General features: G+C 41.3%; 1 protein-coding gene and 1 long non-coding RNA gene across 3 annotated transcripts in view; one reads left to right on the top strand and one right to left on the bottom strand.

Moving 5' to 3' along the window:
- Window positions 1–920, bottom strand: part of PLOD2 (procollagen-lysine,2-oxoglutarate 5-dioxygenase 2) — a 93,605-nt gene extending 92,685 nt beyond the window's left edge. For both annotated transcript variants that reach the window (XM_041734198.1, XM_041734197.1), the window contains exon 1: window positions 673–920. In XM_041734198.1, coding sequence (XP_041590132.1) covers window positions 673–805 — 133 coding nt within the window. In that variant the 5' untranslated portion in view covers window positions 806–920. The remainder of the gene's footprint in view (window positions 1–672) is intronic.
- On the top strand, window positions 1–23,413 carry LOC121478830. Its single transcript, XR_005984591.1, has 3 exons — window positions 1–247; window positions 21,222–21,286; window positions 22,833–23,413. It is a non-coding gene; the product is annotated as an uncharacterized LOC121478830 (long non-coding RNA).

Genomic DNA, 23,413 nt, shown 5'->3' on the forward strand with positions numbered 1-23,413 from the left:
AGCACAGGGACATTTGGGCGCAAGATCTAGTTTCAGAGAGTCGAGCGCAGAGTCCGAGCACAAAGCGCCAAGCTCCAAGGATCCGCCCGCGCACCGGCTGGCACCAAACCGCGCGCAAGCCCCGCGGGGAGGCTCCTTGACTCTCGGGAAACGCGAAGCGCTCGGCGCTGCAGGCGCGGGCCTGGACTCCGCTGCAGGCGCAGCTTCTGGAAGCAAGACACCAGGTTTAGGGAAAAGGCTACGGGAGGTGTGTGCCCGGAGCCGCCCCTGGGGTCCCCGGGGGGGGGGGGCTGCCGCCTGCAGGTGAGGGCGGCCCGCGGCCCCCGGGCAGGAGGTCACGTGCCACCGGGGCGTCCTGGGGCGCTCGGGGGCACGTGCCACGGCGAGCCCCGAGCTTCGGGCGCAGCGGGCCTGCTGCCTCCTCCACCACGAGGCCTTCACGCCGGTTCCAGGAGAGGAGGAGAAGGAGGGTCGCCCCAAAGGTGCGCGCGCCCAGCCCAGGCCCGCAAGGCCCGACGCGCTCAGGTGCGCGCTCAGCGGCCCGGGGAGGGCGGGGGCGGCGTCACTCACCTCGCGGGCGGGCGGCGGCCGGGCTCCCGCCTCCTCACCTGCGGGCCCCGCGCGAGGGGCCGGCGGATGAATGACCGACCCGGGAGCCGCGGGGCGACTCACCTGTGGGGATGCTGCGGGGCTTCTCCGAGTCGGCCCCGACGCTGGGGCTGCAGAGCTGCGAGGCGAGCGCCAGCAGCAGCAGCAGCGGCAGCGGCGGGGGCGGCGGCGGCTTCGGGGCGCCGCTGCAGCCCATCTCCGGCCTCCGCAGGGCCCGCGGCTCCGGCGCCCCCGCCGCCCTGCAGCGGCGCACTTCTCGCGAGAGCGCGGGGACCCCGGAGCCCGGGGCGGCGGCGGCGGCGGCGGCGGCGGCGGCGGCGGGGCCGAGTGCGCGCAGCGGGGCCGCGGCGGGACGCGGGCGGGCGGGCGCGAGGGCGGGCGCCCCCCGGCGCCGCGGGCGACTTATAGGCTCCCCGACGGGGGAGGCGACTGGGCGGGCCGCACCCGGCTATTGGCCGCCCCTGACCCGCCGCGCCTGCGGTCGCCCCGCTCGCCGTCGCTCGTCTGGGAGGGTTTGCTCAGCTCCGACCTATTTAAGGAGCGGCCTGCGGCTACGTGTGGAGGCTCACGCCGGGCGTGCACCGCGGTAGGGAGTGGGCCTGGGGCGGGGGCGCAGGGGGGTGCAGGGGCGCAGGGGGGCGCAGGGGGGCGCAGGGGGGCGCAGGGGGCGCAGGCGCAGCCCGGCAGGTGGCCCCCTTCCTCCCCGCTGCCTCAGCACCAGACGCCTCCCAGCGCCCCGAGGGTGCAACTGTGCCCCCCCCACCCCGCATTGGGAGGCTGCGCTCATCAGAGGAGGCTGCGCATCCTCAGCCGTCTCAGCTCGGAGACCTCGCCTGACTCTTTTATTTTTTTTTTTAAGGTTTTATTTATTTATTCATGAGAGACACGCAGAGACACAGGCAGAGGGAGAAGCAGGCTCCAGGCAGGGAGCCCGACGCGGGACTCGATCCCAGGACCCTGGGATCACGCCCTGAGCCAAAGGCAGATGCTCAACCGCTGAGCCACCCAGGCATCCCCCTCGCCTGACTCTTAAGTCGTGGAAATGCCCCCCCCCCTGCCTCCACCCTCAATCCTCACTCGGGGGAGTGTGGGGGGGGCAAGTTTCTGCACTCTGTACAAGGCAGGCCCGGTTGTTCTTTTACCCCGTACACCGAAATTCTTTTACCGCCCAGTGAACATTTCTTGCTCCTCCGCCTGCGCCAGGAGAGCCACAGACTCTCTCCAGTAATGGCTTGTAAATCCTGTGTAATTGGAGTCCCGCCTGTGTAACCTGGGGCTGTGCCTTACAAGATCTTCCTTCAGTCCACATGGAAAATTACTCCCAGAGTTGCCTGAGCCATCTCTCCGGGGCCTGGCACATCCTCCCCTGCTTCCAGTGTTGACTCCTGTCTAAGTAAATTCCCTTTTTCTGAATGACACCTCCTCACATTTTAGCTAGCCCCGTGTTCAGTCTGCTAGGATGAGCAGGGGCAAAAGTACCAGCGGGACAGCTTTGCTTCATGTATTTCATGGCATGAGCTATCTTATGGGAGAGAAAGAATCAGATCTAATACCCTAGTTTTCTGTAATCTTCTACCTCTATTTTCCTAAAACAAAAAAAAATATATGTATATATACATATATATCTGTGTATATATATACATATATATGTATTATTTCATATATATAATTTGAGCCAATACCCTTTCCAACTGTGAGCCTTTGGAGTTAACAAAATTATTGAAAAAGATATCCCCTTGTGATCACATTGTGTCTAAAATTAGCATCATATCTAGACGAGTAACAAGTGGTCTCATTTAAAGCAGGTGGAAAAACCTGCAAAGAAATGTTGCCTGGGTGTGACATTTTAGAAAATCATTTCCTGTGCCCTGAACTAAGCCAGTTGTTACTGTTTTGAAGGTTTGGTCTCGGGGTTTTAAAAGGAAAATTGGAGAAAGTTCAGAGAAGAGTAACAAATAATTAAAGAAATGGAAAGTATGACCTGTGAGAAGAATGAAATAAGGTTTACGTAGCCTGGAGAAGAAAAAAGCTGAGGGATGGACTCCTTAATAACATCTTTCGGTGTGCGGCCAGCTCCACTCCATAAAATTAGGCAGAAAACAAACAACATCAGTCTTTTGAGTCTGAAGACTCTGAACGGAATGGCTGGTCTTTTGGCCAAATCTCCGTCTCCAGAACTCCAGAACCTGTCTACTGCACCTGAACTCCGCCAAACTCCTTGAATCGGACTTCTTGCTTCCCGGGTTGGCCAGTATCTTCGAGAATTCACCTGGTTGGAGCCTAGCTCTCTGCCCTGTCTCTCCCCCTTTTGCCTCCGTACACACTGCTAGCCTCTCCACATCATAAGCGGGTATTTCAATTGCAAAGTCCACCAATGACTGCAGGTTCCTATGAAATTTCTCCTCTAGTAAGAGTCAAGACTATCAGACTTGTATAAAGCAAGTATTGCTTTGGGATTTTTCAAATAGCCAGGCACATTTATCGTTGTCTAAAAGAGCCCCCAATTCTGAAACCAAATCCTTCCTGCCGCCTTATATTTCCAGCTGTCTGCTGAACATTTCTGCTTGGACATTCCACTGGCACAAACCCTAAAGGTCTTTAACTCATCAAATCCAGATCCCACTCACAGCTTCCTCATCTCTGTTAATGATACTTCTGCTCTCTAACTCGCAAAGCCTCAGACATTCTCTGCTCTTCTCCTCCTACCCCCACAACACACACAACTCGATTCCAAATCCTGTCATTTTTTCCCCTGACATGTTCTCTTCATCTATTGCTTTCCATTCTCAATGCCACCTCACTAATGCACTTCTGAATATGCCCTGTGTTCCATGAACTGTTTCCTAACTACAGACCTTTCCTGCCCCTAGGAGGATGCCACAATATACCCCAGCTAGATTCATCATTCTCAGATATTCTTTTGAGGGACGCCTGGGTGACTCAGCGGTTGAGCGTCTGCCTTTGGCTCAGAGCATGACCCCGGGTCCAGGGATCGAGTCCCACATTGGGCTCCCTGTGAGGAGCCTGCTTCTCTCTCTGCCTGTGTCTCTGAGTCTCTCTCTCTCTAATGAATAAATAAATAAATCTTAAAAAAAAAAAAAAAAAAAAGATATTCTTTTGATTACTTTATCCCCAAACTCAAAGATTTCTTAAGGAATCTGGAAATAGTCCAAATCCTTTAACATTGAATTCAAATTCCTTTACTATCAAACCAAATCACCTCTCCCTATAACCTATAAACAACCAACATGGTTTGCTTTATTATCCCCCAAAGCAGACCAAAGACTTTGTCATTTTTATTCTCTAGAGTTTGGATAAAAATCACTGTCTTCGTTTGAGTTTTTCCAGAGGTCAACCCTGAGCCAAGATTCAAGGATCAACAGTTTGTTGGGAGTTTCAGAGAAAAGGGGTAGTTGGAGGTGAAATGACTCAGGAAAGAGAATTCAGTTGATAATGGGTGCATTTATTAAATCAACAACAGTAATTGAATAGAGTTCAGTCCCACACAATTGCTGTACCTAACCCCTCAGAAATAGCCTGGCCAAGGGGCAAGAGAATGGGGGTATATATACCCCAACACTCATTAGTCATTAAGAGCTGAGAGGCACTTGTTAATTCTCAGGCATTCCAGCCTGCTTGTGCTCATAGGCACAGCAGGCTCCCAGTCATGATGCAGCTCTTAGCCATAAGTCAGGTTGGCATATCCGGAAATGGTAAAAAGCTTTGAGGAGAAAGAAGAGGAATGAGAGGAACACTAACACCATCTGCTCAGCCACCATGCCTCTGTTGATCACGTTCCTCCATCCAAAAAGCTCCTTTCCAGGTGCTCCTGGGTGGCTTAATGATTGAGCATCTGCCTTTGGCTCAGGTCATGATCCTGGGGTCCCAGGATCAAGTCTCGCATCAGGTTCCCTACAGGGAGCCTGCTTCTCCCTCTGCCTATGTCTCAGACTCTCTCTCATAAATAAAATCTTAAAAATAAAAATAAATAAATAAATAAGTAATCAAAAGCTCCTCTCCAAACCTCTCATAACTCCTTTCATTGGGCTAACTTTTGTCGGGCTCCGGTGCTGCCTCCTACAGGAAGCCCAACATTGGTGCCTCATCCTACCTCAGACCAGTTTGGCATCCTTATTCCAGGCTTTCTAACTCTTTAAACAAATCTCTGTCATTTGCGACAGTTTTTTTTATTAGGCAGCTTGTTTTTTGAGAGCAAGATCCAATTCTTCATCACTGCATACTAAGTAACTGGCACATAGTAACATGTATTCCTTCATCCACATATTCACTCAGAAAACATTGGCTATTTACCTTCTCTGTCTAGGCACTGTTCTAGATGCTGGTAAAACAAATATATTAGTGAGAAAACAAACATCCCTATGCATTTGCTCTTACATAAAGAAAGAGATAATTGGGACACCTGGGTGGCTCAGTGGTTGAACGTCTGCCTTCGGCTCAGGTCGTGATCCCAGGGTCCTGGGATTGAGTCCCGCATCAGGCTCCCCTCAGAGCCTCTCTCTGCCTCTCTCTCTCTCTCTCTCTCTCTCTCTCTGTCTCTCTTGAATAAATAAATAAAATATTTTTTAAACAAAGATTCTGAGGCCATAACATAACTGGAGTGGTAAAAGAAGGCAAGCAAGGTAGCAAAGAGCAGGAGTTCCGTGACCGTGAGTAACACCAGTAGATGTAGTGTAGCCTCAAGAGGTAGCAAGGAGGGCAAAGTTAAGTAGGCATTTGGACAATCAGTCATAGAGCCTGATAATATCTTTGGCCTTAAGGACTTTATGCTAAGTAAGATAAGCCGCTTCAGTCTAAAATAGTCAAACTCACAGAAACTAAGAACAGAATGGTAGTTGCTGGGGGCTAGGGGAGGGGGAAAAGGGGAGCTGCTAATCAGTGGGTATAAAATTTCAGTTATGCAAGATGAATATGTTCTAGAGATCTACAAAACAACATTGCATCCATAGATAACAAAACTCTCCTGTACATTTAAAAATCCGTTAAGAGGGTCGATCTCATGGTAGGTGTTCTCACTACAAATGAGAAAAGAGAGAGAACGCCATTCGGATGGTTGCACGCATAGTAGTGACATGGTCTGGTGTAGGGTTCGAGAAGGTTCACAGAATCCAGATACATGGTTAGACTGAGAGACACAGGAAGGTGAAGTACAAAGCCTGGAGACCAGTTTGGAAGGTAATACAGTGGTCAAGGAGGTGATGGTGCTTTCAGCCAGGTTGGCTGCAGTAAAAGCATGTCAGCTTCTAAATAGACTTTGATTGTAGAGCCAACAATCAAATGGTTTGCATGTAGGTGTGAGAGCAAAAAAGGAGACCAGGATATTTATTCAATGAATATTTGTTGAATGAATGAGAAGTCAAACCTTGGGAACACATGAAATAGCCCTGGGGGTGGAGAGGGAGGGAGAGGTTAAATGAAATAGATGAGAAGGAAAAACAACAAGACAGCCAAGAGCTGAAACTTGGAGAAGACAAATGCTTTGAGGGGAAGAGGAGGAGTCAGCACAGGAGACTGATAAAGTAAGAGAAATAGCAAAAATTCTGCAGAAGAGAGACTTGGGAAAGAGAAAAAAGCCTGGGAAACGGTCGGTGCTTTTAGCACTATGGACATGAGTTTAAGCTCAAAATCTTAGATGGGAGCAGAGACCACAGTGAATGTAACATATAAACTGGAGATGAGGGTGTGGAGGACAGTGTGCAGCAGCACTTTCAGGCTGGCGATGCCTGGGTGGCTCAGTGGTTGAGAGTCTGCCTTCGGCTCAGGGTGTGATCCTCGGGCCCTGGGACTGAGTTCCACGTTGGGCTCCCCACAGGGAGCCTGCTTCTCCCTCTGCCTATGTCTCTGCCCCTGTCTCTGTGACTCCAATAAATAAATAAATAAATAAATAAATAAATAAATAAATAAATAAAATCTTAAAAAAAAACAACTTTTGGGGTGTAACGCTAGCCTAAATCAGCCTCTCCTGCAGATGTCAGGGGGCAGCCTTTCTAAATTTAGGGCGAGCAAGTTGCCACCAAGCTGCAGGTGCCTTCTACAATTGAGAGTCTTGTGGCATACTCTGTGGGTCCCAGCTGCTTTCTTTTTAAATTCTTTAAGCTTGCAATTTGAAGGGAATGATTTCCAACGTGACTTTTTCAGGAGTTGGATATCCAAACAAGACCAGTATGAGAAAATAAACATAGGCTTAACATACAGTAAGCAAAATAGCTCTCTTCGCCCAACAAAAACATTTATTTATCATAGGGGAAATGTGCATGGGCTGTTTTCTGAAGTTTTTTACTTCACTGGTTCCTTTTTGTCTCCAGGAAAAGATAGAAGCCCTTTATAGAGTCAAGTTCCCATTCAGCATTCCAGCCAAGTTTTTTTTTTTTTTTTTTAAGATTTTATTTATTTAGTCATGAGAGACACACAGAGAGAGGCAGAGACATAGGCAGAGGGAGAAGTACTCCCTGCAGGTAGCCTGATGCAGGAGTCAGATGTGGGACTCGATTCCAGGACCCTGGGATCATGACCTGAGCCAAAGGCTCAACCACCGAGCCACCCAGGTGCCCCCCTCCCAGCCATGTTTTTAAGCTTCATTATATGATTTAGGCCTCTGAGCATGACTGTATAGAATCTTCCCTAGGTAGATAGGAATCGTGAAACCCTCCTACCTAACAACATGATGTCAGACATAAAGCTAAACTTAGGCAGATTCAAAGTAAGAAGAGCGGGCCAGGGTGGTAAAGAGAGCCAGAGAGCACACAAGTACTCCAAAGATGATCCTAACAGATGTTTTGTGACTGTTCTCACTGACTGAGACAGAGCTGTCTGAGCCATGAGTCACCCTACAAGGTCAGCAGAAGAAATGTGTGGCTTCTGAATTCGGTCTCCCAAACAATTTTACCAAAGTTCCATACCAAAGCTATGACATATTTACTGACATAAGTGACATCAGAATGACATTAATTTAACCACAATACAGTGTCAAAAATTTCTTGTTCAATGGTAGTTTCTAATGATGTCTGAGGCTAGCTTTTCTGATCCCTCATTCTCCTGGACTTGCTTCTTCTCAGGACCATTTATTTAACTCCTTTCTGTGGAAACATCTCTACCTAGAGGCACATTTGCCCTGAAGCTAACGGAGTGTATAAGCATCAGAGACTTCACTAGCAAGAGTCTCTGGGCGTATGGGGAGTGTCTGGGAATTGTATAAAATCTTATGTTGAGAAGGAAGCAAGGTTATAATCAGGAACAGTTACTAAAAAAGCATTTCACAGAAACTGCCAGAAGAGATCTTGAAACCGAACCCCCAAGGATTCCATCAACTGTTAGGTTTACTTTTCTTTTCCTAAATAAGTACCCATTCTTTACCTTATTTTGAATTTGTAACACCATAGCCTTTTTCTTCTTAAAAATGCCTAAAATGATATACACTTGAGGCCCCATTAAACCTTCATCTATTCCTTGTCCTAACTCTAAATCTAGACCCAACTCTTTCCATACATACTGAGAATATAAGGAATCTATAATCAGTAATTCCTGATCAGCTTGGAGTTGGACCTTCCTGAGTCAACTCTAATCTTATACTGGGCCCAGTTTCCCAAAATGTTATTGTTACCATATTCCCGTGTGACTGAGCTCTTCTTTGCATGCCTTAGCTCATGTATTTAGTTATTATCTTGGATCCCTGTCCGATAGCCTAGTTCATCTCAGACCGAGAGCTTTCCTTGGCTCTTCATAAATCTTCAGAGAATGGAGGCCTCTAGCTTTGCCAACCTCTGACCCTCCTCCAAGTCTGTTGCTGGCACTATCTTGCCACCTGCTGTTGGGTGGCTCCTTATGTGCTCTGCCCCATGACTGGCTGGTCGGATTCTGAACATCCTTAAATCGACAGAGCTGATTAAGGCCACATTGAACTTAGCATACATTGATTATGAATGTTTGATTCAGCCAGAATATTATGAGTAAGATGATTGTATCATAATTTCACTTGATGAGATCTCCAATGATATTAAATGGAAATGAAGCATAGCCTAACTAAGAAATACCTAGATCCAATATGCAATCAAACAGATATAAGTAACTCTAATATTAGATGTTATAAAAAGAACAGAGAATAAAATCATAGAAAATTATAAAGCTTTGGCCCCAGAGAAATGGATATTATTTAAAAATATGCCATCAAAGTACTAGTAGTATCTTTAATTCATCATTCCTGAAATCTGGAAAATGAATTTTGTGACATACATTAAAGGAAATATTTTTTCAATTGAACTGAAAGGAAGAAGGATTTACTTTAAAGGATGTGCCAGTAGAGAAAAGCGTGAGAGGTGCCTGGATGGCTCAGTTGGTTAAGTGACTGCATTCAGCTCAGGTCATGATCCCCAAGTCCCAGGATGGAGCCTGCATTGGGCTCCCTGCTCAGTGGGGAACCTACTTCTCCCTCTGCCCCTCACCTCACTTTTGCTCTCCCTCTCTGGCTCTCGCTCTCAAATAAATAAATAAAATCTTTAAAAAAGAAAGAGAGGAGAGAGAGAGAAAAGTATGGCATTGGTCAGCATGCCATGCCATGCCCATTCTGAATGCAGCACCCAGAATTATAAGTGTAGTCTTCTTTAGAGCATTTTTCATTACAGGTTTCCAAAAGAGATGGTATGCGTCAGATGTAATTTTGTCTATTATAGACACATCACAATTCACAGAGTACCTTCATACCTTTGAAGATAGTTGTAATGATCATGCAGCCCACTTGCTGACTGCTGGTGAGCCTCTTTGTATCATATGTGAAACGTTCAGTGAACTCCCTGCAGGCATCATATTTTGCAAAGGCCTCTGACATTATCCCTGACACCACTCCGGTATCTGAAGGCAGCCATTTGGTGATTGCCCTCTAATTTATCTTTACCTTCAATCACAGTGTTTTTCTTAATTACTGTCCTCATGTTACTTAGTTAATGTGTGGCCCTCCTTTTATTTTTTTTCCAGCTATTAATATGATTCTTAAAAAATTTTAACCTAAAGTGGAAACACTACTTAGGTGTAAAGGATTGTCAGTTGAAAAAAAATGTTTCAGGTATAGACTATAAAAGGCAAATAATCATGTAAAGGACAAGTTTTTAAACAAGAATATTTTTCTTAAAAATTTAAAAATCTCTTACAAGGAAAAATATTATCAGATCACTTATGTAAGTACCACTCTTTGATGTTTTCAGTTTTTCAATAATTATTATTTATTGCCTAAATTAAAACAAATAAATGTAACAACTAGTATTCACACAGCAAAATTGCCCCGAAACAATCACCAAAGTGGAAAATTCCTTTTTCTCTTTATTCCACCCATGTTTTCCTTAAAGTAGGTGCACAGTAGTTCATTATTCAGTCAACAAATAGTTACTGTGCAGGCACCATATTCCAGACACTACTTTGTCCTCAGGATTTCAAAATGAATTAGACACTTCTCTCACTTTGGATATATTCATTCATGTTTAAATCACTGTGCTAAATAGTAAATTAAATCATATGTATTTCTTTAGTTTATAATATATCTAAATAAACTTTTATTATGCTAAAAATGTTCTGAATTTTGGATAACAGAATATGAGAGATATATCTTGATGTCCCAGATAAAATAATAATTTGAATTATCCTCTCAAGATAATATTTTTTGTCATTTCTTGTTTATAAGGTTAAGCATAGCATTTGTTGTCTACTGATTTGGGCACATAGTTAAATAACAGAAGTAAGAAACATTATGTTCTTTCATTTCTTTTTATTGTTATCCATGTCAATTCTCAGTATCAGTCTTTTTTGAAAGTATAGAGCACACCTAGGAAATAATTGATTTTGATGCTTTAGTTACATAAAAAAAATAAATTACAAAAAAAATGTCATTTTTATTGCAAAAATAAAGTGTTGGAAGGTAAGCTATTAAAGTTTTAATGTAGTCTTTACTCATGACCAATATCAAATATCAGCTAAATTTCATACATCCTAATTTTTTTCTGTCACAAAACCAGTTTTGTGAGTATACAAAGTATATGCTAAATATACTTTTAATGTATACGCTGAAGGTATTTCATTAATGGCAATATGGCATCATGTTTATCTCAAATCTTTGACTCAGGTCAACCTGGATCCCAATCCTAATTTTACCATTCCATATCTGTGAAATCTTGACCTGATTTCTTGACCCCTTGAACTGATTGAAATTAAAGAAAATCTACTATTATACAACCGTGTCCAGAAGCAGGGAGGTCTCCAATCATAGGTCTGTTGGGTCTGATTCTTTCTGATACTCTTGGCCTGCCATGCCCTTGCTCTTGGACTGGTAAGAACATGTGTGCAGGGGTTCTAGGAATTACACTGACATGAAGATATCCTGAACATGAAAAGGAACTGCCATTTTTCATGTCTTTGCCCAGTAACTGCCCCCCAAAAAACATGTCAAAAGACTTCCCTTGGTGTCATCAGCCAGAATTAGGTCCCATGGTCATTACCTAAACCAATTCTTTTGTTTGTACCACTCCATCTCACATTCCAAGGTATTTGGCAGCTCCAAATTAGGAGCCTTTTCTCTAGCAAGAACTGTTTCATTTCTCCTCTGTAGGCACTTGGGTTTCAGCTTTCTCCACTCTGCTAAGGGAGTTGCTGGGGATCTATCTGCTTTACGCGTACCCATGATTTACTGGTATCATTTACTCTCATCCTACTCTTATTACCTTTTGTCTTTGCCTACTTACTTTTTGTTCTTTCCCCTACCTTTTACCTGGATTCTTGGAGAAAGTAGACAGAAATGCATGTGTTTAATCTATTATATTTAACTAGGTATCTGTTTAACTACATTAAGCCTCAATTTCCCCATCAATAAAATGAGAATATTAACAGTTCCTATCTCATGGTATGGTTGATCAATTAAAGGAGCAAAGTATTAAAACAAATATAACATTTATAATGAAACAAATAATGCACAGGAAAGTATGTTCAATTCTATTTTATATTAAAAATTCCATAAGAATAGAAATGTTGCTGTTCTGTTTATTATTGATTAATACATATTTTTCTAATTAAATTGAATTTTTCAAACTTGCATTCAATAACCTATTAATTAAATAAAGATAACATCTTTGTAGTTACAATCATGCATTTCATAGATAAAGACATGTAGGCCTACTGGGCTGAAATCAACAAAATAGAAACTTAGAGAACCCGTTGTCACTGGTACGTATTAATGACCTCCCGTTGTTGCATCCCAGCCAATAATTATCTCTTTATTGTGGTTACAAATAATGATATTTTTTTGCAATCATTTCCTATGGGAAACTATTGGTTTCAATAAGATGATTTAGACAAGAGGTGGGTGAGACTTAAAAATGGATTTATAGGGATCCCTGGGTGGCGCAGCGGTTTGGCGCCTGCCTTTGGCCCAGGGCGCGATCCTGGAGACCCGGGATCGAATCCCACGTCGGGCTCCCGGTGCATGGAGCCTGCTTCTCCCTCTGCCTGTGTCTTTGCCTCTCTCTCTCTATCTCTCTGTGACTATCATAAATAAATAAAAAATTAAAAAAAAATAAAAAAAAATGGATTTATAAATATTTCTAATATTTCTAATACTCGAACGTTGGTTTCTCAAAACCTTAGGGACCTCCATAGTGTTGTCTGATAGAAATCATTATCAGTACAGGCTACATAAAGTCCAAGTGATCCACATATTAGAGGTATATTCTTTAAAAACTCTATCACCAAGATGGACCTCATCACTAAGAATAAATTTAATGGTGTCTGAACATTCCATTAAAAAAAAGAAGCAGCTAATCATTTTATCACCAAAGGGCTTCTATGATCCATGCAGCACCAAGTGCCCCCTCCTTCTCTGCCCTGCCTGGCATTCCGCCTGTATCCTTCATCACATTTGCATCTGAGAGTGTATTACTTCCTCGCATATGGGTTGTATTTTCCTTTGAGGCAGGGCTATACCTGATTCATGTTTGTATTCCCCAAACTTTAAAATTGTAGGCATGCCGTATATATCTCATGAATGAATGGGAATGTCTTTACTCCCCCCTCCCCATCATACATAAAGACCGAATTCATTGTTTTCTTTTTCTAACTAGTATTTCAGTAATTGATATATACTTATATTACTTACTATACTGAGATTAATAAAGCAGGATATTGACTCCTGTTATTGTATACTGCCCCCCACTCTATAAGCTATTATAGTTGTACTTCTCTGTCTTTAATTACTTCACTCTTTTTGCATCATTATACCTGAATCTCCACTTCTTTTTGATTCAGATGTTAGGAACCTGGTGTTAAGCTTACCATCATGTGCAACGAGTTTGGGAAGAGGGACTACTGAACATTGTACCTTTTCAGTCCAATGACCAATGTTCGGTTGAGCCATAATGGCAAAGTTTCATCGTCATTGAAAAGTAATGTTAGTTTGCTGTCTTATATTGTGACTTGTGAATCTTATCAGAATTTATCAGAAAACTGGCATTTAAAAATATTCAAAAACTGGGCAGCCCGGGTGGCTCAGCGGTTTAAGCGCCACCTTCAGCCCAGGGCCAGATCCTGGAGACCGGGGATAGAGTCCCACTTTAGGCTCCCTGCGTGGAGCCTGCTTCTCCCTCTTGCCTGTGTCCCTGCCTCTCTCCCCTTCTGTGTGTCTATCATGAATAAATAAATAAAATCTTAAAAAAAATAAAAATAAAAATATTCAAAAACAAGTGTGATGTATTATCAGATGTGAAATAATAATATGTGATAAGAACAAAATGTTTTCTATAGAAGTACCTCTCTCATCAGAAATCAAAAGGAAAACAAGAGGCCATTTACAGACAACATAAGAAAACTGTAACTGGTTAATAAAATCTTTTCTGATGTTCTTATTGTGATTCTTTTTTTAAGAGAGAGAATATATGTGCAAGAGGGGCACGGTAGGGGGTGAGCAGAGGGAGAGAGAGAGAGAGAGAGGGAGAGAATCTTAAGCAGCTCCATGCCTAGCATGGAGCCCATGGAGCCCAACACAGACTCCATCCCATGACCCTGAGATCATGACCTGAGCAGAAATTGAGTCAGATACTTAATCAACTGAGACACTCAGGTGCCCCAAAACTTTTCTGATTTTGAAAAAAAATCTATATACCAATATTTTGTAAAGTCAGTCAATCAAGACTGGACATCATTAATAACATGATGTTACATTGATTCCCTCAGAAAATATTCATTTTATATCAGCTGTTTACTATAAAGTATTTGCCATTTCTCCAAGATGGTTAACTATGGAATTTTTAAAATACAATAAGAGTTTTGAGGGACTAAATTTTTTTAAAACTTTAAGATTTTATTTATTTATTTGACAGAGAAAGAGGAGGAGAGAGCACAAGTAGAAAGAGTGACAAGCAGAGGGGAAGGGAGAAGCAGAAGCTCCCCACTGAGCAGGAAGCCTGATGTCAGACTCCATCCCAGGACCCGGGGATCATGACCTGAGTTGAAGGCAGATGCTAAACCTACTGAAGTCACCCAGGGGCCCTGTGGGACTAAATAAAATTTAACGTGAGGCCATGTGAATTTATTTAATCATATGTCTGCTTTCCTGTTGTGTAGAGAAGTACATCTTGGTGTAACTCCACCGATCTTTACATATATGATAATCTAATTAATTGCAATCATAGGGCTAGAAACTAAAAAAAAAAAAGTCAGTACAGTATTGTTTGTTGGATGAAATTTGAAAGAATAAAATGTATTTAAGAAATAATTTTTAAATTAACAATATTTCTTGTATTTTTAAACCATTTCTTTCCCCCTTATTTGTTTCCAAAGCCTGAAGGCTGGCATCTACTATGTGTCATGCTGGTGGCAGGACACTAAACGCCGCATATTGAAGGCTAAGGTGAAGATTTGGCCTTTGGTCTTCGGTCACTGTCAAGACAATTCCAACTGATATTGTCCCCTTCTTGTCAATTGTTGCTGAGACTTTCATATTTCCATCTATAAAAGGAATCCTTGTGTCTTTCCACTGCATCGTTTGAAGAAAATTTGCTTTTGGTCACATGACAGTGTGAAGAGTTCCTTGAAATTGAGATATAGATTGAACATTTCCTCGAGTCATCGCAAAGCTCTGCTAATGCAATTTCACATCACTGATAGTGTCACTAATCTCCTTGTGCAGTTAAGCAATAAAACGTTTGCCTCTCAGAGGGATTATAAAAAGTATGATATTAGAAATGGGATATGTCATGATGATGTGCCTTCACTCCCCTCCCAGGCCCTGACACATGGCAGGCCCAGAGTTACACCAAGGCTTTCTACTTGTCTTGCAGCCTGCACATTAAACTTCCCCATGTAAACACATTTAATCATTCTAAAAGATGAATTTAGTTGATGTAGCGTTTTTAAAAAATATTTTCATAGATTTGCTTGAGAGGTAGATATGTCACCATGAATTATGAATGAAACAAGGTAGAGTTTACTAAATATTTTAAAGATTATATTAAATTTTTAAATTAACTTTTAAGATTATATTAATTATATTGATAATGCAATTCCATGCTACAGAACTTTGAATGCTAGTTCAAGGGAGAGATTTTTGATCAAGTGTGCATTTCCAACCTCATAAAAGGAATAACTCTTGCTCTATCCTTTAAAGCCACAAACTAAATCTGCAATAGTCATATTGCTTTTTACTCTATAGTGGACATGCAAGAAGAATATGGAGAGAGGTTTTTCTAAAAGAGAGAAATAAAAGCCTTTAATTTAATTTGCTGCTCAGTTTAGTAAGAATTACCTAAAATATCTAACTGAGTCATTATTATTGTCATTTTTCATTCTTCACATGAGCTAAGCAATAATATGAATGAACAAATGAACAATATTCAGTAACAACAAAAAATGTGTTGTTCTTCCATGGGAAGTTTCAGGAATTCAACAATTTATCTGTGATCATTTGTAAGCATAAAACTAAATGCTCCTGGAAAGTTTTCTCTGCTATTCCTGTAATGGTTTGTAGGGTTCTTTGCTTCCTTCCTCAAGATCCACCTAACAATCTCAATCTTAAAAGAATCATTTGTCTTCTGCTTAATAGAAAAGTGGAAGCCGTCAGTATAAATGGTTTGAAGTACCTTCTTTCCCTATTCCCATTGCTGAATCTTGATCTTGGTCTTCCCAGCCTTCAAAACTGAGAGAAACAAATATTTGCTGGTTAAGCCACCCAGTCTAAGATATTGTGTTAGGGCAGCCTCACCTGCCTAGGACAGGTTCCAAAGATATTCTGTTTATGTGGGTTATATTCATTGATATTTACTATATTCAAAATTAAAACAGACTCTTAAATAATTTATTCACTACATGTTAACTATGTGTTAACACAAATAATATATTTTATGGAAAATATATTTCCATAAGAAGAATGGTAAATTTTTTTTGAAGAATGGTAAATTTTAAAAATATTTTGCTTAATAGAAAACAGTTGGATTTTCATATCTTCTGCATTCAGTTGGTTGTGACTTTTTGCTTTTTGATTGAAGTACAAAAAGAATATCTTGTCTCGTACAAATACATAGACAAAAAAAGACAAGATTATTATGAAAGCCTTTTTAGATAATTGTGGATATCCTTTGATGCCACAACAAAATTTGCATCTGAAAGGTTAGTTGCAAAGTGAATCATGTCAAAGAATGTTTGGTATTCTGTTACATTAAAATTCATTGGTCTGTTTTGCACTTTGAATGGATTTTTATGTATTATGTTGTAACAGTGTGCATTAAAAATGTGAAGTACATTGGCTCATTGAGTTATGCAGATCTTCCAAATACACACTCGAGATAATAAGAGTGAAAAAAGTCAAATAAACTCAATATTATTATGAAAATGGCTTTGACTATTTCTAGACAGTACAGTAGTGGTTAAGAGAACAGGATCTGGCGTCAGACTCCTGACAGACTCCTTGGTTTGATTATCAGCCATATGGGGAAAAATCTGTGCATCCACTATTTATAGGACTAATAAAAATACCTTAATCATTAGGATTGCTGTTATATTGAAACACTATAATACATGTAGGTACTGGTGCACAGTTACTGAGCAAGAATGACAGTTCTTTTTACATTTCCTTTGGTTCCTAATTTTATCCTGTGCTTCTAGTTTGTATCTGTGTTATTTACTTTGACTTCATTTCCTCCTCTCACTTCTGATATTCAAGGTATATGTGACCCAGGTCAAACCTGAAAAAAATTGTCAGAGATTAGAATCTTTGGCTAAATCCAAACTGGAAGGCAGGGAGATAGGCAAATGCATATTTTTTTTTAGAAAGAGAGAAAAATTCTAGAATTTTAAGAGGTAAAGAAAGTGGGTCTTTAAATTCTAAGGATTCAAAAGCTGCACAGGTAAAGGATATAATTTATTAGGGATATTTCCTCATTAAGGAAAGGATATGATTTACTAAGAGGAGTCTATTCCTAGGGCTTCCTTGAGCATCTCTGTAATAGGAAGCAGAGCTTCTCCTTCAGGCTGCTTGAGTTGATGGAACAATTGGAAAAAGCGTTATGTCAACCTAAGAAGAATGGTTGCATTTGGCTCCTAGGCCATGGAAAAAGTAGCTGACTTCAGCTCTTTGTCAGACCTCTGACTCAACTTGGGTTCAAGTTTCCTGTTTTGGTTACTATTGCTGTGTAACAAGTTACCCCAAATGGCAGTGTCGTTTAAAACAACTGTTTTATTAAGCTCGCAGAGTCTACCATCAGAAATTCAGACAGGCACAGTATGAACAGCATGGCTCTGCTTCTCCTCGTCAAGGGCCGCAGCTGGGAAGATCTGAAGGCTAGGGGAAAGTCTACAGAGCTGGAAACATCTGAAGGCTCATCCACTCCCATTGTGGGGGGTCAGCACCTACACACAGTCTATCCATGGGGCTGAGGTTAACTCATAATATGGCAGCTTTAAGGTAGTCAGAAGTTACATGGTGGTTTAGGGCTCCAAGTGTGAGTATTCCAGAAAATAAGTTAGAAATTGCCTTGCCTTTCATGACCTAGCTTTCTAAGTCACATTGTATCATTCTCACCATACTAAATTTGTTGAAACAACTGTCACAAGACTTATGTGATGTGATCAAAATGTTTCACATACATGTTCACACACACACAGATGTGCACATGTGCATATACAGACACACAAACTCATTTAAATTGTGAAATTCTCACTCCCATGCATGGAGACACAACACTGAAAGAAATGCATCAAAACGTAAACTCTGGTTACTTCTGGGTGGTTGAATTATGAGTGATTTTATTTTCTTTATTTCTACTTTATTTTCCCATTTTCCTTGCCAAGCTTTCTCGTTCAATCTCTTCATACTTAGCTCTGCTACCAAAGAAACCTTAATCCTTCTCAAACTCAGTCCAGCCAGGCCCCAAACTATCCAAGTCTATCTCTGACTCACTGGGCTCTGAAGCCTTTTGTTGCTTTTCCTATTCATTCTTTATCACTGAGACTAAGCTCGTGGGGTAGGACTGTTCTTTATCTTAAGCTCCAGAGAACGGTTTCCTTGTCTGGAACTCAGGCAGTTTAAAATGTGGCCACAAATTCTTTGACACTACTCCTCACCTCTTGAATATAAGCCCTCAACCCAAGGTTCGTTTCTCACTGACATCCTGCTCTAAACAGATTTATATTTCAGCTTTATTCACTTCTGCTGAGTCTCTAAGTTAGCCTTGATAGAGTTCCCTGGTGCCTGGGTTTCTGTGCCCAGTGCCAATAGCCTGACACTGAGCTTTAGTTGTTATTGCTGTTTTTTAAGTATTTACCAGTTTGAAGACATCTTCCCAATCTAGAAATGAATAAAGTCACTAATTACTCCTATGTATAAACATAAAAGTCAAGGCTCAGATACAAGAAACCTTCTGCCCTATAAATAAGTCCCTGTTATCTTTCATTAATGTGCCACTCCTGATAACAATAGCAAAGAAGTTTTAAAAAATATTGCTACCAACAGCCATCACTCCTCCCTTCCAGAAACTTCTGACATAGCTTCAGGTTGATCGTTTGAGCTACTGGAGTGTCCTTGTTTTCTCCTTGTAACAAATGTCTAAAACAATAGTGTAAACTTCCATCTCCTCAACTAGTAGCTTCATCTACTAGCAACCAGTTGCTCTGAGATAGAAATGAGTCTGACTAACATCTCCCAGGCTCCCATGCTTACTTCTGAGGCATCTGTTGGATTCCTAACCCTAGAGACAAGATAGGGCCTAGACAGGAACACTCTCTTGCAAAACAAATTGGTGAGGAGAAAATTATTCCTGGATTTATATCCCAGGAAAATCAATATATCAACATAAAAGTCAAATATCTCTTGCCAAAAGGCTTAGAAGATTATAAAAGTAGGGAGTCAAGCTGAATATATACAATGTGTTATATTTTTAAAGATTTTTTTTTTCCTTATGATCAATGAATATTTATTTCCAAGTAGTGTCTCCTTCAAAGTAGCCACAGTGGCTAGGGACACAATTATTCTAATGATGCTATTCTCATCCATACCTTTTTAAATTCATCTTTTTGGAATTATTTTTATAGAGGCCATATTATTTTGCCTATACTCAATGCATTTAGCTAACTTTTATTTAGTCTCTGTTCCTGCTAGACACTATTGTATGCAGTGAAGATATAATGGTAAACACGAAACACAAAATCCTTGCCATCTCTGGAACTCTTATAAACAAATAAACATAATATTTCTGATGGTGTTAAGTGCTGACAAGAAGGAGAGAGTGATTTCGGAGATGGAATATTTTAGACAGAGGAGTCAGGGCATGCCTTTCTGAGCAGGTGAACTGTGAAAAAAAGGAATAAGCTACTTTAGGATCTATGAAAGATGAACTAGGACCCTGGGAGAAAACTGAGTTTACTTCACAGCATATGGGTAAATGGAAAGCTACTGGAGGAGTTTCAAAAGGGTGTAACTTAATTTGGTTAATCTTTGAGAATAGATTTGAGATAAGTGGGTGAATGTGGTGAGTGATTCAACTGAGTCATAGAATTTATGGTACAGACTGAGTTTTGTAGTTTGGGGAGTCATTTTTAAAACATGATTTCCAAAACTGTTGTTAGCAACAGAGACTTAGACGATTCTATACATTGGCCTTGCCCTAAGTCCTTATGAAAAATAAACATCTTGTTAACAATGGGTGTGTATACAAGGGCAGTTAAGTTCGTAAAGAATCGAATGTGTCTAAGAATTGAACATATGAAATATATATAGGTAGATAATATGCGTGAAATATATGTAGGTAGTTATATATAGGTAGGTAACAGGTAGATTATGTTGCTTCCTTTTAGGAGGTTTAAATATGCTATTTGATTTTTTTTTTAAGGTTTACTTATTTATTTAGAGAAAGAGCATGGGCGTGGATACATGAGTGGGGGGAGCAAAGGGAGAGACTTTCAAGCAAACTCCATGATAGGCAGGAAGCCCCTTGGGGGTTCTATCTCACAGCCTTGAGATCACGACCTGAGTCTAAACCAAGAGTCAGATGCTCAACCAATTGAGCCACCCATACCCCCCCATGATGTTTGATTTTTAAAAAATGTTTCGTGAAAACTGTAATAGTACACTTGAATCTAGAGCTTGTCTAAATGAATGCATATTCAAACTTAGAAGAGCCCAACATTATGCAGTCTCCTTGTACCCTAAAAACAGAATTGGGTTCTGATTCATAAAGGGAACTTAAATTAATCTATCTAGACGTATGGAAACATGGCATCCATACACATTTTTTTTCCATTTCACTTACTTTACCACTCAGACTTTGGGAATCTTCCCGTAAGTTTGTCTGTGATTCATCCTTGGGTCAGATGACTTAATGCTTCCATCTAACCAAGAGAAGGGAACATGATTATTTAAGAAATCCACGATCCCCACTCAGGATGCCAGGAGCCTCTAAGGGGGCTAATCTTGTGGCTTGGCACTTTTCATCTTTTCTTTTTCCTTAGAAAAACCAATGCTTACAGTTGGCCTGCTAACTGGCATTTCTTTTATCCCTTGAGGGTATTTCTGGGTCAGTATGCTTTGATAGCACATAAAAGACTCTACAAGAGCCCAGCTAGATTTCTTTGTACAGAGCAAAACAAACCCTGTTCCTACTCTTCCTTCTTTTCTTTTACTAGTAAACATGCTAATATTTGGAGTAGTCCAGTCCTATCCACATAATTATCTCATTGGAAGTCTCACAAAAACACTTATCAGAAAAAGAAATTTATCAAAACAAGTCAAGCATTATGATTTTAATATTACAGATGCAAAAGTGGAGGAGCACAATAGCTTCCTTTGTAGCCTAAGATCATTTAAGTAGCAAGAGCAGCTGCTGAACTCAATGCAAAGTCTGGGCCCCCCAAAATTCTTGTACACTCTGATACACCCCATGTCTCTCCAGAAAACACCCCAAACTTGCTAGTTATGTGCTTCCCCACCCCTAAATGAATATTGGACACTGTCCCAGGGTGTTTGGTGTTCCCTTATCATATATTTGTTACTGATAGTGGTGACTTGTCTGGTTAATAAATAATTCTAGGCAATAGTTTTCAGATTGGCACAGATAATAATACTTCTTTCTTTTCAATAGACCATATACTGAAGGAGACTCTGTGGCTTATGTTCAAAACTGATACTGAAGGCAGCAGTTAGGAGGTATGTTTTTCTAAATTCCTAGTTTAATGCTGACGGGATATACCCTGAAGGTTACATTTCCACATGAATAAAAGCAGGATGATACCTTAAAAAAAAAAAAAAAAGGTCATGCACACTCACACTCACACAACAAGCCAATCCAGCTGTGCATTTCCTTGGTGTAGTGTCTTTTCTGCGTGGTTCAGAAAAAAAAGATGAGCAAAATCCTCAAGTAGGTTGGTTTAGTTGGCTGAAAGAAGGAAGGATTAAGGGTGGGGTGGGGGAGATCCATGTGGGGTTGGAGAGTTATTTATTTATTAAGCTGGGTAGGGGAAACCAGGAAAGGAATTGAGCCAGTGGATGTAAAATCTAGAAATACTGGGGAAGAGAGATAAGTAATGAAAACATTTATTTATTTATTTATTTATTTATTTATTTATTTATTATTTTTATTATTTTTTTAAAGATTTTATTTATTTATTCATGAGATACACAGACAGAGAGAGAGAGGCAGAGACATAGGCAGAGGGAGAAGCAGGCTCCATGCAGGGAGCCCGACGTGAGACTTGATCCTGGGTCCCCAGGATCACGACCTGGGCCAAAGACAGGCACCAAACTGCTGAGCCACCCAGGGATCCAGTAATGAAAACTTTTAAATCGTTTTACTGGGCATTAGCATGGTGGTCTCTCTTTGCTTCTTCCTCAAGTATTCAATCTTCTTAGAGCTCCTTTACATACAGAGAAGATATAATACTCTTCAGTGATTTTTGGAGTACTGTTTGCATTTTGTTTGTAGGGTTGACAGATTTCACAAGTAAAAATACAGGAAGTCCAATTAAATGTGATTTTCATATAAGCCATGCATATTTTTTATATGTCCAAGTCTCAAATATTGCATAGGGACAATCTTCTACTAAAAATTGATACTTGCAATTTGAATTTAACCAGGCATCTTGTATTTCATCTAGCAACCCTATTCATCTGGCTAAGACATCGCTTAAACAAAAAAAGTTTATTTTCCCAGGTTACTTGCAAATTGGAGGTTTTGGGGGCAGTAACAGCTATTCCCAAACTAGACTGCACCTTGGAACCACCTGAGGAGCTCCAGATTCTGGTGGTGTTGCTCTGAGATTCAGGCAGGCTGTGGGATTTTTCGAAGCATTCCAGGTTGACACCAATGTATTCCCCTAGTGAGGAACTGGTGACTGATGTCCAATGTCACATTAGACTGGTGTCTAACCCTGCACTACACAAAACAAAGACCTAAGAGACTTTTGGAAAGTACTCATACCCAGATCCCACCCTAGAGCAAATAAATCATTGGGTGGGGGGTGGGGCGGGAAGAGGGCCCCCTACACTGCAATTTAGGAAAAGCTCCTAATGAATGCTAAGTTAGGAAGTCCTAAATTGCAGCCTAAAATACGGCATCCTAAGGGAAGGCCATCTATAGGAAACTTAAAAGTTTATTTTTACTCTTTTAAATTATGAAATTAATATTTATTATAAGACATTCAACCAATAAAGTAGCATCTAAAATTAAGATGAATCCCCCAATTCTACTTTCCAGAGGTATCCACTGTCAAAGCCTTGATCTTATTCCTGGGCCATGTATACAGAGAAGAGGAGAGAATGAATCAATGAGAAGCAAATAAATGATACCTGTCAGTTATCTTTTAAAGAAATTGCCACACTTCACTTTCAATGGAACAGAACTTTCTTCATGTCACCACTTCAGGGAAATACTGTGTTTAGTCCAGGCTTCACCGTGAATCAGTGAAATCAGAAGCTGTATTATAGAAGGGGAGACGGGGAGGAGAGATTGGAGAGGACAAGCAACCTCTACTAGGATCATATTCCTGTGCTGACATCCTGATGTAATGGCAGTGGCCCCAGAGAGCACCCCTGGCCATTCCCTGTCCCCTCACACACTTGCTGCAGGGAGCAGAAATAACTTACCCAGCCAGTGAGTCTGCAAAAGGCCCTGGGCATAAGCAGCTCAGTCCACTCCTTTTGTGTCTCTCTGGGGAGGCAGCTTGTCCGCAGAGAGCACACCTTCCTAGCTCATCTGTGGGGTAGGTCTTATAGGGACAAGCCTCTACCAGGGATCTCTCTGGTTTTCCAGCTCTGCCAGGGACGGAGAGGGTAATT

This window comes from Vulpes lagopus, chromosome 19, assembly GCF_018345385.1.
Source record: "Vulpes lagopus strain Blue_001 chromosome 19, ASM1834538v1, whole genome shotgun sequence".
Taxonomy (NCBI): Eukaryota; Metazoa; Chordata; class Mammalia; order Carnivora; family Canidae; genus Vulpes; species Vulpes lagopus.